Genomic DNA, 17003 nt, shown 5'->3' with positions numbered 1-17003 from the left:
TAAATAATCAGACTCTTCTAGGGAGAGCTACGATTGTGAGCTAACAAAAAGCCGAGGAGCCCCGTGCAGCGTAAGGCCCGTGCATTGTTTTATCAGCTACTTGTGTTTGCCTCTGTACATGACAATATCCCATGCCCTGCACACTTTTGACTCGGATAAAACAATTTTTTAATTATTTATTTTTAAAGGGTGTTTTTTTTTATATCTAACTATCTATCTATCATCATTGGATATTTCCTTCCACAACATAACGCCTCTCCAAAAACCAAAGAAGAGAATAAAATACCCCCTCCCCCACCAACAGCCTTCTTTCATCTCATCCCTTCTTTCTTACAACAGAAAACGGAAGCCTTCAAATGTTAACTCACAACCAACAGCCTTTGAGAATAGTCACATCCGAGAGGAGGAGTTACCCACCGCTGAGTCCGGAAATGCGAAAGGAGTCTCAGGTTCAAGTCAAGTACTGAGGGTTTTCCAAGCGAGCCGTCACACTTACCTGCTGTGTATATTGAGGATGTAGTGGAAGCTGCCACGTTTTATAAGTTTTCGTACCTGTTCCCTGGGATGTCCTTCAGTACAATTACCAGATAAGATGCCTGGTATCCTTAGGAATTGCAGAAGGGTCATCAGTCACTTAACTCTCTTGCTGAGGAGAGCTTCTCTCGCCAAGAGAGCTACCACCGCTCATTGGGGGTGGTTTAATTATGTTGACAGGAGAGCTCTCTCCCATCAGCATAGTGTGGCTACAGGAGAGATCTTACAGCGGCGCAGCTGCATCGGTACAGCTGTGCCGCCGTAAGCTCTCTAGTGTAGACACAGCCTAAATACCACTGTTGCGATTGGATTGGACAAGGCGGATACTGTAGGCGTCCTGGTGATCCCCGTCCTGAAAAGGGATTACCAAGGCAGAGACGCGACTGTTGGCTAGTAGTTTGATCAGGGAATGAAGAGGCATGACTGCTGGGGTCCGTTCTTGGCTCTGTCGCTGATGTGCTATCCGACTTTGGGCAAGTGACGTCACCTCTTTTGCCTCAGTCCCCTCCAACTGGAAGATTATTGTGATGAGTTACACATACTCCACATAGGAGCAGAGTTACAGTTAGGTGCTATCACAGTTACAAACACTGACTATCTCAAGGTTTTTCCCTTTTGTAGTCTGCAGGACTCTCACTTAAAATGGATTGATAGCAGCAAACTAAACCCAAGAGAAACTCTTCACTTATTTGCAGTAAAACCCCCTTTTCTGACAGCTGGTCCATGAGGAGTATAAAAATAATTCTGCTCATGTCACCCCCCTCTTTAGGTTTCTGTCAGAATTTTTTTTAAGATCAGAAAATGACTATACATGGCACAGGAACCTGGAAATACTGAAGTAACTTGCAAACATTTAATGGGAAAAAAAAAAGATTTTCCCCAGTTTTCAAACTAAACTGGTTTGACTTGGCTCTCGGAGATCTTGAAATGTAAATAACCTGTTTTTCCCAGTGTGCATATATTTCTGCACATGCCTATAGATGAGCTGAGACACTCAGCATCAGTCTCCAGAGGGGAGGAGTGACAAGGGGCTCTAAAGTTAATATATTGAGCAAGTTCATGCGATTAGGCACCTGTAGATCACGTGCCCTCTGACCTTTAATGCCCGCCAGATGGAAGCAATATCCCAGTGTAGTCTTTTGTTTACCAGATTTATTCCAGAGCTGTTTTTATCAACTGAACCACATTTTTCTCTCATGATTTAGTGAGGACACCACTTGCATTATACCTATATGCACTGAGACATCTGCTCCCCGAGTCATAAAGATTCCTTCAAAGCTTTTTTTTAATCACTTTGCCTAGTCAACAGCAGCAGAATATTACACTTCTTTGTAGAAGGAGCTAATTAAGCAAGGGAAAGCATTGTCTAACGGCTAAGAGGTGGGGCTATTCTCAACTCTGCCTTTGGCCCACTGCAGCACTGGGCAAGTCACTTACCCTCTACCTATCTAGAAAATGGAAGCCCTTGCCTGTCTTACAGAGATGTTGTAAGAGTTTACACAGCTCTTAGAAAAGCTGCTGCAGGGAAGGTATTAGTATTAAATACTTTAGACATATGATGACAGTTGAGACTTTTTCCTCATGATTATAGATTACATTAACTGTTGGGAGCAGAGGGCACCTCCCTACATACCCAGGACATTCTACCATTGACATGTACTGTGTATCTAGAAGCTGCCAACCCTAACTTTTTTATGAAGCCTGCTGCATTCTGGTATTGCGAGCTCTGTGAAACATTCCATCCTGGTTTCCTGCACCTCTTCCACAAGGTGCATTTAACAGTTGGAATTACTCCAACTGGCAACATTTCAAGGCTCCATGACTCATTCCCTAAGAAAAACATGCAGTGCATTAAACTCCACGCTAGCACATAAAATAAATGTTACCTTTATTTGCAAGATCCAGCATTTTCTCAAATACGTTACCTGTTCAGAAATAGTTTCTAATACTTATAAAAACAGATGGCTAGAATGTCTAAGACGATTACAAACTATAAATGATGCATATATATTGTACAGATGCTAGCATCTGTTAAGAAAACAGAGTTTGTTTTTTCCACATATCCTACACATTTTTTTCCGGTTACAGGTCAATCTATTTCAAAGGACCAGATGAGCTTCTTTCAGTAAAGTTCAGTCTTTTGTGCGTGAAGACGGTTTACTTTGTTGACAGGTTTTCAGATTTAGCTTGTGAGAAATGGCAGCAGATAAGCTTTTTCCTGACCTTGATTTTCTCCTAAAGTTTACTTGAAATTGTTGCATCTCTACCAACATCTCAGGCACTGGAGGGGGAGTGACATCCTGCAGATCAGCATACTGGATACAGTGATAGACCCTGGCCTGGACCAGACAAAAGAAATCTTGTTTGGAAATTTTTAGAGGCTTATTTTGCATTTTTAGGCCTTGTTTTGTCGTAGTCATAGAAGGAAAAAATGCAGCAGTAGAACAAAAAAATGACCATACTGTCCCACAACCCCACCATCAGCCTCCTGTTCAAGATCCAAAGATAGCCTGCCTTGCTTTAAAACCTCTGCTCCATCCCAAGTCCTGCCTGTCTCTATTCAACTTCTATTCTTTTCACATTCCTATCATTGGCCTCCTTTCTGCTCCCGTCCATCTTACCATTTGTGCAAGATCCTTCTCCTCTGCAGCGCCTACATCTGAAACCACCTTTCCATTGTCAAGGATGAAAGACATCTCCCTCAGACATTCAGGCCCTGAGGGTGTAGCTTCCAGTGGAAAGACATTAACTAACCTGCTCTTTGTGGGTAACACAGGCCTTTACATCTGGGAGGAATTCAGACAAATGACGCCTCACTTTTTGCTTGTAGAAGGAGCCCAGGATCTCACTCTTCTGTGATAATTATATTAAAAAGAAGAATCGGAGGTAGCCGTGTTAGTCTGTATCCACAAAAATAAGACGAGACGGGTACCCAGAAGTCACCTACTACAGGACAGGCCCAACAAGGAAAATAACAGACCACCACTGGTCATCACATACATCACCCAGCTAAAATCTCTCCAGCACATCATCAACAACCTATCCTGGAAAACAATCCCTCACTCTCACAGATCATGGGAGGCAGGCCAATCTTCGCTTACAGACAGCCCCCCAACCTGAAGCAAATACTCACCAGCAACTACAGACCACACCACAGAAACACTAACCCAGGAACCAATCCCTCTTACAAACATCGTTGCCTACTCTGTCCCCATATCTACTCTAGCGACACCACCAGACGATCCAACCACATCAGCCACACCATCAGGGACTCATTCACCCGCAAATCTACTAATATGATATATGCCATCATGTGCCAGCAATGCCCCTCTGCCATGTACATTGGCCAAACCGGACAGTCCCTACGTAAAAGAATAAATGGACACAAATCGGACATCAGGAATGGTAACACACAAAAGCCAGTAGGAGAACATTTCAATCTTCCTGGACATTCTATAACAGATTTAAAAGTAGCCATACTCGAACAAAAAAACCTTCAGAAACAGACTTCAAAGAGAACCTGCAGAACTAAAATTCATTTGCAAATTTAACACCATTAATTTGGGCTCGAATAGGGACTGGGAGTGGCTGTCTCACTACAGAAGCAGCTTTGCCTCTCCTGGAATTGACACCTCCTCATCAATTATTGGAGTGGACTACATCCACCCTGATCGAATTGACCCTGTCAACACTGGTTCTCCACTTGTGAGGAAACTCCCTTCTCTTCATGTGTCAGTATAATATGCCTGTATCTGTAATTTTCACTCCATGCATCTGAGAAGTAGGTTTTTTACCCAACAAAGCTTATGCCCAAATAAATCTGTTAGTCTTTAAGGTGCCACTGGACTCCTTGTTTTTATTAAAAAGAAGGCAGTTTACTACGTTTGTTTCCCTCTGCAGGATTCTTCCTCCAGCCCTCTGTACATTGTCCCTTTTAAACAGCACATCAGACAACAATACGGGTTTCCTCACCAGCTTCCCCTTCTCTTCCCACTGGTGCCACTCAGCCTCAATTTGTTCATCCATGTAACGGGTGAGTCGCTTCTCTTTCTGGATCATTTTTTGGAAGTTCAGATTAACATCTGAGATTAGGCTTGATTTTCCGTGCAATAAATTCGTCATCATGGACTGCTGCCTCCTCTGCTGGCTAAGCGTGTGCATGATGCTTCGAGTACCTCTGGGCACAAAGGCATAAGGAGAGGATTAAACTTCCACAGCAAACTAAGAGTCTTGCCCCTCTTCCCTAATGCAGCAGAATGGAGCCCAGCCTACTCATTGAACTAGGAAATATTGAAAGCAGACGCCGTATTAGGACTAAGCAAAATAATTAGGATAAAATAAGAGGACTTGAACTGGACTTTTTGGGTTCAGAAAAAGTCAGCATCATTTCCCATTTGCCCCTCCCAGCCCTCTTAGCTATCATTTTCTCAGCTCTCTGCACTTCCTAGTTCGTGGTGGGACTCGGCACGTCTGCTTCTAACACTGGCTGCTGTCCTGAGGCCCAGCTCTGCCCTCACTACTCTCAGTGGTTTCAATCAGAGTTGATGGGTGTATGTGAGGACGGGACTAGACCTATGGCATTTAGTGTCCCATCAGACATAGAACAAATCTTCTCGGAGCCGCCCTAGAAACACAGAAGCAACAGGTGCTTTAGAGAAGGCTCCATACATTTTTCTTGTGAACAGAACCTTTGGGAACGGAAAAATTGATTGAATTTTCTCAAGTCTAAATATTACAGACCCCAAAGAGTCCAAAGTGATGTCTACACTACAGACCTTACTGCTGTACCACTGCAGTGGTGCTGTTGTAAGGTCTCCCATGTATGCTGATGGGAGAGAGCTCACCTGTCAGCATAATTAAACCACCCCCCATCAAGTGGCGGTAGCTATATTGGCAGGAGACGCTCCACACCGGCACTTTTGTCGGTGAACTTGTCGGTGAAACTTGTCCCCGTCAGGGGTGTGGTTTTACTGACAAAAGTGCTGGTGTAAACACAATCCAGGAGAGACAGCCCTAAAAATCCAACTTCGAACCGTGGAGAAAGAGATTGAACACTTGCTGAACAGAGATTTGTAACAGATCATGGCAGCTACTGGGTTTACCCCCCACCCTGCTGACAAAAAATGAATGAGTTTATCACTTCCTTTAACCATCCCTGTCCATTATTTCGAGTTCAGATACAGACTGCCCCAGCATACGGGACAAAGACAGAGGCGATCGTATTGATCCTCCATGCTGGAAAGGCATTTGCTTAAATGTGACTCTTCAAAGACTCATTCCAGTTCACTCACTCCCAGTGAGGGAACTTGCCCTCATTGAGCACTTTCAGGGTTTGAGTGGAACCAACTCTTCGGATTTCCGATGGCACCTCAGCTGGCCTCAGATACTGCAGCCCAACGTTCCACAATGACTGCCCAAAGGTCCCTGCCATTTAAACCAGCAGAAAAGAAAGGTCAGAATGGGGGCTGAATGGATAGCCCAGACACAGCAATTAACACCTGCCTACAAGCAAACCTCTCACTCGTTTGCCTTTGGAACGGCTGGCAAGTCCCCATCTCTGCAGAAAGGAAGGTTTTTGCAAGTGAAACGGATGATAAACGCAGGACTTTATGGTGGTCACTATGCTACAGATCACTAGAGCTGGGTGGAAATTTATCAACAAAACGTTTTTTCTTCAGAATATGCCAATTCAACAGAACTGAAGCTTTCCATGGAAACTTTGACTAAACTTTCATCGGGAAGATTTCTCAGATCCAGGATGGACTTTCCAGTCAAAGCCAGAAGGGGAGAGAGAGAGAGAGACACCCCCCCATCCCAGAATAGCCCTTTGCAATGGTTCAGACTTGACCGGAGTCTCCCACATCCCAAGTGAGTGCCCTGGCCACTGAGCTATCATTGGCTACTCCGGGGTGGACCGTTCTCATTTTATCATGAAACACATGGAAAGGTCTTCGCTTGGTTCTGAAGTGGAACAAAAACTAATTGTGAAACCTCAAAGTTTTTCACAAAATGGGACCTTGGTTTCTGGCCAGCCCTACACACCACAGCCTGGCTCCAGGGCCATCGCCAGGACAGAACTCTCAGGGCCCAGCTGAAGAGCGGAGCACCCTCCATTCCCACTGAAACCAATAGGAAGCAAGAGCACTCTGAACCGTCCAGGCCTGAGCCCTGAAGAACAGCCCCCGACCACTTGAACTATAGGAGAGCCGTCGTGCCAGCCAGAGATCACTAGAGCGCAGCCGCACTTGGGCCACAAACTCACCCTCTCCTCTCTGTTTAGGTTTAAGCTCTTTGGGGCCGGGCCCCTCTCCATGTAGCACAACGGGGACCCATTTCAGTTAGAGCTGCTAGGTGCTACCATATTACAAACAAACAACAGCATCCCACACCAGTTTGGGGGGAGGGATAGCTCAGTGGTTTGAGCGTTGGCTTGCTAAACCCAGGGTTGAGAGTTCAATCCTTGAGGGGGCCATTTAGGGATGTGGGGCAAAAATCTGTCTGGGGATTAATCCTGCTTTGAGCAGGGGGGTTGGACTAGATGACCTCTTGAGGTCTCTTCCAACCCTGATATTTATGATCTATGATTCTATGACCATCCCCTGCCATGGGCATGCTCCTGATAAGCCCTTTGCTCTCCGGGGGTAGTGCAGAGCCAGCTAGCCACGTTAGCAGTACAGTTTGGGAAGCTTTATAGCCCCATTCCACCACCAGGGCAGTGAGAAGGGACCTTCACATGGGGCGGTATCTGGCCCTGAGTGTTTGGGGCAGACCTCTGTCTAATGGAAATGGCATGACATCAGAGTCACCTACCCCAGCTTCCTGGTAACCATGGCTAACTTGAATGAGAACTGTTACCAAAATAATTTTCTTATTTCCCTCAGCAAATGAGATTGTTTTTTAAAAAAAATTGACAAATTGGATTGAAATTTTCTCTCTCTTTTAAAGTAAACTTTACAGAAAAGGGGGAAATCCTAGAAACGGGAGTTGTATGGCATCATTTCTCTTATCTGCAATTCTGTACACAGCTGGCGGCATTTCGACAACATGGGGGCTCCCAGTCAAGCCTGTACTATAGACCAACCTTACCTTCCAAGGGCTGTCACATGTTTATCTTTCACATTTTAGTAAGAAATGGCACTATGCCTGGGATGGCTTCAGGCAGTACCTGGGCATTGGTAGCTCAGCCCAAGGTTCATTCCCTCTGGGGCACCTGGCATCGGCCACTGTCAGAAGACATGACACTGGGCTAGCTGGACCTTTGATCTGACCCAGTTTGGCCGTTCTTATGTGCAGTGTTCTCCCTGAAGATTTTCAGCTGGGTCCTGAGCCATGAGGCGACATCCTTATAGTTTCATAGTCTTTGGCGAGAGTTGGCTGACACTTTCCCTTCTGCAGCACTTTCCTCACATTATAACCAAAACTGCACTGATGGGCTCAGAATATTTCTAAGGATGTCGTTTTTGGTGGGTCCAAAATTGGACTGTGGTCCAATTAGACTGAGCTGAGAGCCAGCCATCCTACCCAAATAAAAATCCTTTCGAGTTAACAAATTGCACTTAAGTTAGGAAGCCAGTTTTATCTAGCAAGACAGCAAAAGTGACCTGTCTATTTGTCTCTTCTGTCTCATAACCAAGGCGGATCTCTAGAAAACACCAGCTGGTATGAATGGCTTTAGCATTCCAAACAATTGTACCTATGTGCCTGCCTGAGAGCATCCAGAGTTTGACGTTGCAGTCATAGCTGGACGTGACAATCAGTCTGAGCTTTTCCACATACACAATGTGGGATACATTCTTCAGATGACCCCTCCAAGAGTTTAGAAGATCTGGGGGGACGAGGGTGATACTCCAGCCATCCAGGACCTGCAGAACAGATGACATGAGAAATTAATTTGTGAAGATGCTCACTTGGGAGAAGGTCAACAGCTTAGTTTAAACATGACACAAACCTTTATAATCTATAAATCATCTCCACTCCCTATCTAAGCTATTTTTATGGCCGTTATCACTATGGTATTTAAATACCATAAGAATGTAATCTACCAAGAAACAAATTTTCATCCCGTCCGGTTTGTGGACAGCAATGATAATGGTATAAAGCCAGTAGGGTTCTATAGTTCTGACACCTTTTCAACCATAATCTGTAACTATCTTGATAGCAGTATGCATCAGCTGGCAAAATCTTCCTTTTTTATCTCAATTCCACTGGGAATCTAATGGGCTGTATCCAGTACAACACTAGGGAGTCTACAAAGTCAGGATCCTCTTGGTCCATATTTCTCAATTCAAAGAAGGCAAGTATTTGTTTTTCCCTCTTGCTATGAAATCACATCTCACTGAGCCAGGAAGGGCTGAAGAACCTCCTCCCTTCCTCATAGAGATGGTGTGAATTTAGTGCAGGTTACCTCCAAGGGTGAGGAGAAAGGTATGTTTTCATAATGTCACTCCAGAAAGAAAAATAATCCTGATATTTATATTGAAAATAATGTCATGCATCAGCACGTCTATTGATACCTTCCCAAAATCAATGAGACCGACCCACATAGCTTAGTTAATCTACCAAGTATTTCAAGAGGTTGTCACAGACACTGGCAGACCAGGTGCCAGCTCACATCAAGGCCCGTAGGCCTCACTGTACAATGACAAATGCAGAGCTGGAAGCCAGTCTGACTCACCTGTGTGTTAGTATTGTTAAAATAGGTATCAGATTTATAAAAATGTGTTTAGTGTTAAGCATTTCAAAAACTCTAGTGAGTTGCTGCCTGCATTAATCTCACTTATAATGTCTGTATCCCAGGTTATAAGGTAGTATTTAAGTGTTTACTCTGAACGTGTAAACCCTCACAGTCAGGAGAGAAGTATTACCAAGTGTGAAATACTAGTTTGCCACAAGGGGCATCATCTCCTGCCCAACAAAAGAAGGACCATAGACACCAGACAAGCCATTGTGGAAAATCAGGGGACAGAAGACTTTGCTAATTGCTCCCCCCACACTCACAAAGAGGAGATGTGCACAAGCACTCGTCCCATCAGCTTGAACTCTGGGAGGAAGGCAATAAAAATCCACCAAGAAGAAATTGAGATCTGTGTCGCTTGAACTCTGAGAGGCGAAGATTTCTAAGCATAAGCAAGGGATCCCCAGCCTTTTTGCCTGGGTTAGCCCTAGAGGGCTTATAGAGCTTGCATATTACAGCAGCTTCTATTGCCTTTTGGAACCTAAGACTTACTCATTCGTATGTGTTTATCTGCTTTAACTTTGTAAATAACTCATTTCTTTTTTCTTAGTTAATAAATCTTTAGTTAATTTATTATAGGATTGGCTACAAGCATTGTCTTTGGTGTAGGATCTAAAGTGCAGCTGATCTGGGGTAAGTACTTGGTCCTTTGGGACTGGGAAGTTGTGATTTTTGGTGTAAGGGAGCATCTGTCACACAAAGGCAAGTTTACCTGGGTGCCAAGATAGATCGGAGTACCCAAGGCGACTGTCTGACTCCATGTTAAGCCTGTTATAAGTGCTTGAGGAGTTCACACTTGATATGTGGTTCGTGAAATCTAAGTATAGAACTCACAACCAGTTTGGGATTTGTGCCTTGCTTCTACACAGTCTGCCCTGAGGCTGGTACTCATGCTTGAGCGCCACTTCAGACAGCTTGACAGTCATACTTCCAATAAGCTCCTAAAAATGCATGGGCAATATGTGTGTATATAGGGAAGGTATTTTCAAAAGCACCTACATGATTTAGGAGCACAAGTCCTATTTATTAGGCAGGGACATCTTAGAGGCCCACAGAAAATTCAGTCCATTACAAAAACTCTGAAATGCCAACCCCACCCTGAATGTGATGAGGAGAGCTTAAAGGAAACAAGGCTATGCCACTGCTAATTAATATAATGTATAAACTCTTTACAGTACAGATTCTGCAATGCACTACCTCATTAGTTTCCATCGATGGATTTTTTCTGGCAGGAACTCTACAGTATTTTGGGATTAGGTGACGAAACATGTTCTCATTTCTACGAGATGTTTCTGTCTTTCCTGCCCTGGAAACTTTCTTTACCTCTTTTGATTTGCAGTAATTCTCGATATCCCAGATCTAAGGAGAGACTTTGTTAGTAACTTTTTAATTTTCATTTTCATTTACAGAAACACCATGTTGCACATTCCCCTGAAACTGGCTAGGAAGTGACCAGTCACACCGCTCCCATTCACCATAGTACGAGTGGTGCACATAACTCATCCTCCAGTTTTCATTCTTGTGACATCTCTAGGGACAAAAGATAGTCCCATTTGCTCTCCAGCTTTGTTTGTTCATTCACTGGGTTTTAAATTAAGGTCTCCAGTTTTCACACAGCTCATTACTTTCCAAGCCTTTCAAATGGAACAAGCTGTTCTGTTTTGAAAAGCAGACAAGTTACAAATCCTATGACTTTACTTTTTATCTTCAAAGAGGCTGTTTTTCAGACATCATAAAACAATCACCTTAATATAACCTAGGGAATCTCCAGTCAACAAGATGAAGTCCTCTGGATCCGTGGACATGGTACCGACTACTGCATTTACATCACCACCATGTACTGCCTGAAATTTGCCCAACATCCCCCCGTCACTACTGACTGACCAGGCATAGATGTAGCCACCTGCAGAGCTGGTTAGCAAAATGGCTGTGTCAGGAGACTGCTCACGTGTCTCCAGGAAAAGTATCTGCAAAAGAGAAAGCCATAGCAACACGTGCCCTGTCTACTCTCACATCCACTCGGATTGCTGGGTAGGTCAGAGAGAAATGTAGACGTCTAACCTTTTCCACAGCAGCTGGGAGGCCCTTCAACTCTTCCTGCCAATTTGGATAGGGTTGCTCTTGGTTGCTGGTTTCAGCAGCATCTTGGTCTTTGGGAGAATCACTTTCTAGGTCAGTATTTTCCCCTCCTGGAGGCTGGGCTGCCTACAGAATAAAAAACACCACCACATACCTTTAGCCAGGCCTTACATTGGAGGCTGATTAGGTTCTGCTCTTCTTGACAACAGACTCTGCAGGGTGGTAAGACAAGACAGTGCTTTTTTGAGGGGCCAATATTTCTTTCAACCTTAACTACAAGAAGTTCTCTGTTATAAGGCCAGGTCCTGAGACCCCCTTACGGAGGTGAGTAAGGGCCAAACGAAGCAGAGAGCTGGGTAAGAAACATGTGGCAGAGGGTGGGGGGTGAAAAGAAGCAAGAGTACCAGGAAACCACCTTCACTTTTCACCATTTGTTGTTTAGGGCATGGTTCACTGAGTAAAAGACAGCAATGCTTATGCTGTGACATGTCTTCACCCCAGCTTGGAACCAGCCAGAGATTGTTGTGAGTTTAGCCTAAATCACAAGAGCTTTCACAGAACCATACCTGCTGCCTTTTAGCTTCATCCAGTTGCTTTTCTCTGGACTGTCTTATAACAGATGGAGCAGGAGCCAAATTTCTGCATGGGCCAAAAGAGGAAACGGAAGGATTCTCGGTAGTTGAAAGCCTCGCTGCCAAGCTAGTCCTCGAGTCGGCCCAGCGCTTTTTCCCAGACTCTGCATAACAGCTGAGCTTTACTGATACTGATGGTTTCTTTGGGATATTTCCTCTGCTGGGATCTTCCTTCCTCTCAGTGAACACCTAAGCAATGGGAACAAAAACTGCATTTCAGTGTGAAACGGTCCCTTGAGACTTTTCCTGTCTTCCTTCTTCAAACTGCTATATCTCATCCCATCTGCTGGACTGAATTACTGAAGAGGCAATGGGTTCTTCACTTGCAAAGCAGACCCAGCCATTCTGGCCATCAACATCACTTTTCTGCGGCAGTAGCTTAAGGAGAAGTAGAATCCCTGTTTCTATTGAGAAGTAGCTGCCAGTGTGACTAAATTAGGGTCTGATCTATCTCCCATTCATAACGTCTGTGACTTCAGTGAAAGGAGAGTGAGCCTTTAACTTGTGGAACAAATACCAATGCAATATATTTTCAGTACAAGATCTGGAGGTTCATAGTGGTCAAAGCTTCCCACAATCCAGCCTTGTAAAGCATTGGAACAAAAGGAGGAGGGAAAAAAATTGTTGTTCTTAACCTCTGAGGATAGGACAAGGAGCAATGGACTTAAATTGCAGCAGGGGAGTTTTAGGTTGGACATTAGGAAAAACTTCCTGTCAGGGTGGTTAAGCACTGGAATAAATTGCCTAGGGAGGTTGTGGAATCTCCATCACTGGGGATTTTTAGGAGCAGGTTGGACAAATACCTGTTGGGAATGGTCTAATATAGTCCTGCCATGAGTGCAGGGGACTGGACTAGATGACCTCTCGAGGTCCCTTCCAGTTCTATGATTCTATAAAAACTATGATGCACTTACAAAGCACCACACAAATCTATGCTCTGTCCCCCAGTGTGCTAGTTCTGTTCTGTAAGAGCTAAAACAGAATTCTGGCTACTGACATGCAAATGAGCCATCAAGTGACTCCACAATTTCAATTTCCTCCAGTGATAGGACAGCTGCTGTCTCAACAAGGTGTGCACGCTCTGACGTGGACAGGAACAGACTTGTCCGGTGCCTCAGCCAACTAGAAACCAAGATATTTATTAAAAACACAATTGACTGTACTTTAAAGATCTTGTTTCTGATTGGCTGGAATATTAATATTCATAATTTTATTTGGATAACTTCTCCATCACTCCCAACTTCGCATGTAGAGGACATCTGTCCACTAGCACAAAACAACTGTAAAATTCATCAGATTGCCAGGTCCCCATTCGGGAAATGCCCAGGAATGGACGAGCAGGGACATTATAACTCAGGATTGCAGAACATTTGTAGAACTAAAGGCGCACAGCCTGGCTCCAGCTATCATCAGTACCTAATTTTAGTGAGCAACAAATTAAACTTTTTTTTAAATAAAAATATATTTTCTAACTGTAAATCATAAGAACACAAGAACGGCCATACTGGGGCAGAGCAGTGGTCCTTCTAGCCCACTATCCTGTCTTCTGACAGTGGCCAATGCCAGGTGCTTCAGAGGGAATGAACAGAACAGAGCAATTTATCTAGTGATCCATCCGCTGTCCTCTAGGCCCAGCTTCTGGTAGTCAGAGGAATAGAGATACCCAGAGCTTGGGGTTCTGTCCATGACCATCTTGGCAAATAGCCATTGATGGACCTATCCTCCGTGAATTTATCCATGAACAGAGTGGCTGAGACCTTGGGAATTTTTGCCTTCCTCTGCAACGTGGGGCATGGGTCACTTGCAGATTTAAATTAGTGCAAATAGTGGATCCTCTGTAACTTGAAGTCTTTAAATCATGATTTGAGGACGTCAGTAACTCAGCCAAAAGCTCTGGCTCTATTTCAGGAGTGGGTGGGTGAGGCCTGCAAAGCACAGGTCAGACTAGATGATCATGATGGTTCCTTCTGGCTTTAAAGTCTATAATTCTTTTTGAACCCAGTTATACTTTCGGCCTTCACAACATCCCTTTAACGACTTCCACAGGTTGACTGAGTTGTGAGACAAAAACTTCCTTTTGTTTGTTTTAAACATGTTGCCTATTAATTTCATTGGGTGACCCCTGGTTCTTGTGTTATATAAAGGAGTAAATAACACTTCCTTATTCACTCTCTCCACACCATTCATGATTTTATAGACCTCTATCATATCCCCGCTTAACTGCATCGTTTCCAAATTGAACAGTCCCAGTCTTATTAATCTCTCCTCACTTGGAAGCATTTTTGTTACCCTCCTTTGTACTTCTTCTAATTCTAATATATCTTTTTTGAGATGAGGCGACTAGAACTGCATGGACTAGTTAAGGTGTGGATGAACCATGGATTTATAATAGTGCCATTATGATATTTTCTGTCTTACGATCTATCCCTTTCCTATTGGTTCCGAACATTGTTCGCTTCTTTGACTGCTGCTGCACAAACAGCAGATCATTTCAGAGAACTATCCACGACGACGCCAAGGTCTTGAGTGGTAACAACTAATTTAGATCCCACCATTTTGTATGTCGTGACAGAGCAATCCGATTAGCTGTTAGAATGTGGTGCACACATCCCCTCAATTTAACAGTAATCAGAAGGCACATTTAACATACTGAAACACTGAATTGTGTAGGAAACAGAGCTGGGCAGCTGTTCTCGAACTTACCCTGTTTGGCATAAGGGTCAAAGGACTCTGGGATGCGTTAAACCTGCAGAGTGCCTGTCCCGAGTCTGTACTCCAGATCACGACATCTCCATCGCATGAGGCGGTAGCCAAGAGTTGACTGTTATATTTGGCTATGGAGAAGATGTCCTCTGAGTGGTAGGATTTCCAGTGTTTGTATTCAATTACCTCATCTTCTTTAACATCTCTGGTGAGCAAGATCAAACAGTCATCCAGGAAGAGCAGAGTATTTAATGAAGTTAGAAGGAAGTGGACTGTAAAGTACAACAAATCCCTCTCAAGCCCATAATCCGCTTCACCTTTTAGACATGGGTATGTTTAAGGAGACATTTGGTACACAGCAGGGTTAGAGATAACGAGCCAGCAATGGGAACCAAGGAAATACATTTGTACATGGGATCATATAATCCCCGCCCACTTCCTACTTACAGGTACCATGTAACTCTTTTACTCCAGCCAGTCACATATATCTTCAGATTGATGTACAGAATTCCCGTGATCTACGGGAAAGACACAAACAATGCTAAGGTATAACTAGTAATTGCCTGCAAAACATCTGCTCACATATGCAAAATCCACACTTCTCCATTTGTGCAAAATTTGCACAAATCAGATAATTGTGCACCAAATTACCCATCACTGCTGTCACACTTGGTCAAACTGCATGTAGGAAGCCAGGTTTTATATGCACAATGGATGCCTCTGCAACGTTTTCAGGGTTTTTACAGACAGTTTGAAAGTCTGGCCCTGAACGGGCCACCTTTCCAAGTCAAACTGTTACTGGTATTTCAGTTTGTCAGTTTTCTCCCGCTTACTTATCCTAGGACAAAAAAAACCAAACACTATGAGAGCACCACCCCCTGCTTCCTGGCAATCTGAATCAGAGCATAATGAAATGGTGCTTCTACTCCAGGCTGGGACAGAGGAGAGATGCATGTGACAAGCACTGATAAAACACATCTCTCTTCTTTCACGAGGGGCTGACCTCCGTTTTATCCAAGTGAGGCATCTCAAGCAGACAGGCCCCGTTGTTGAAGTTCCAGAACTTGATGGTCCCATCTTTCAAAGCAGTAATGAGGCGTCTCTCCGGCCCATCAAAAGCCATTGCTGTTATTTCAGTGTGCTTGCCCTCTGAGGTCATAAACTGCATCATCTTTTGCCCAGTCATGATATCCCAAACTCTGACCATCCCACGATGGCAACCACTCACCACCTGTACAGACCACCATGAAGAAGTACATATTGTCAATCTATCAAGCTCTCAACATTTCTAGGTCATAAGATATAATGGGGGGGAACAGATCAGTGCATTAGACATTGATACATCATTACAGCAGTTTATTAGTGACCACAGATATTAAGACAGTTTATAATCCTGACACTCACCTGTTTGAAGTTCCTGTTATACAGGGCTGTACATAGCGGCTGGTCATGGGACGTGACTTCTGAGTTAATGGTTTCCATGAATTCTACCTCTCCATAGAAAATTCCAATCTGGATTGAAATAGATTTAAAATACCATAAGATGCAAAAACAAACATTTCTGCAAAAAGAACCATCAGGATTTGAATAGAAGATGAATTATATGAATCAGAGCTGCCACCTCTAGGCAGCGAACGGAACATGGACTAAAGGTATGTAGATGCTTCAAGAACAGGGAAACCATCAGCAAAGATAGCCCCTCAATATTACTATACCTCCCAAGGAAAAATAAGCCAGGACCTCAAGAACATCTGCATTGCTGTGTTACAGATACCAAAGTGCCACTTCAGTCCACTGAAATACCCAGACTATATTAAAAAGAACAGGAGTACTTGTGGCACCTTAGAGACTAACAAATTTATTAGAGCATAAGCTTTCGTGGACTACAGCCCACTTCTTCGGAACCAGACTATATTAGTTTTTCAGGATGACCATCCTCCTGCAGATACACTGGAAGGAATGTTAGGTTACAGCCAGATATTCCTTCTTTTACGGTGGGATATCTGGAACGGATGTCAGAGCAGCAGTTGCTCTGCAGAGCCCTGCGTGGATACAAAATTTGTATCCGCGTCTGATCCGCAAAGATGGTCCGCAGATATACGCAGATCTGCAGGGCTCCAGATATAGAATTTGGATCCGCGTCCATCCACGATCCACAAACATGGTCAGCAAATATCTGCATCTCTATTCCGAACCTCCTACTGAATAAAAATCCAGCATTTACTAATACCACCACCATGTATCACTGACAGTATTTAGCACTTTATGTCATCAAAGCACTGTAAAAACACTTATGGGCAGGACCTTGCAAAGTGCTGTGT

At 43.9% G+C, this 17003-nt stretch overlaps 1 protein-coding gene across 5 annotated transcripts in view; it reads right to left on the bottom strand.

Annotated features, from left to right (window-relative positions):
• Positions 1-2405: 2405 nt before the first annotated feature.
• The window catches only part of EFCAB8 (EF-hand calcium binding domain 8), a 40222-nt gene continuing 25624 nt past the window's right edge, over positions 2406-17003 (bottom strand). For 4 of the 5 annotated variants that reach the window (XM_065566349.1, XM_024108895.3, XM_008172159.4 and 1 more), the window contains 13 exons: positions 16087-16194; positions 15686-15913; positions 15130-15200; positions 14683-14887; positions 11914-12168; positions 11330-11473; positions 11014-11235; positions 10466-10627; positions 8228-8396; positions 5826-5958; positions 4507-4711; positions 3289-3387; positions 2406-2873 (listed from right to left, as the gene is read on the bottom strand). In XM_065566349.1, coding sequence (XP_065422421.1) covers positions 2667-2873; positions 3289-3387; positions 4507-4711; positions 5826-5958; positions 8228-8396; positions 10466-10627; positions 11014-11235; positions 11330-11473; positions 11914-12168; positions 14683-14887; positions 15130-15200; positions 15686-15913; positions 16087-16194 — 2208 coding nt within the window. In that variant the 3' untranslated portion in view covers positions 2406-2666. The remainder of the gene's footprint in view (positions 2874-3288; positions 3388-4506; positions 4712-5825; positions 5959-8227; positions 8397-10465; positions 10628-11013; positions 11236-11329; positions 11474-11913; positions 12169-14682; positions 14888-15129; positions 15201-15685; positions 15914-16086; positions 16195-17003) is intronic. The other variant, XM_008172162.4, reaches the window with a different exon arrangement.

This window comes from Chrysemys picta, chromosome 13, assembly GCF_011386835.1.
Source record: "Chrysemys picta bellii isolate R12L10 chromosome 13, ASM1138683v2, whole genome shotgun sequence".
Taxonomy (NCBI): Eukaryota; Metazoa; Chordata; order Testudines; family Emydidae; genus Chrysemys; species Chrysemys picta.
This window is presented reverse-complemented; position numbering and strand designations above follow the sequence as displayed.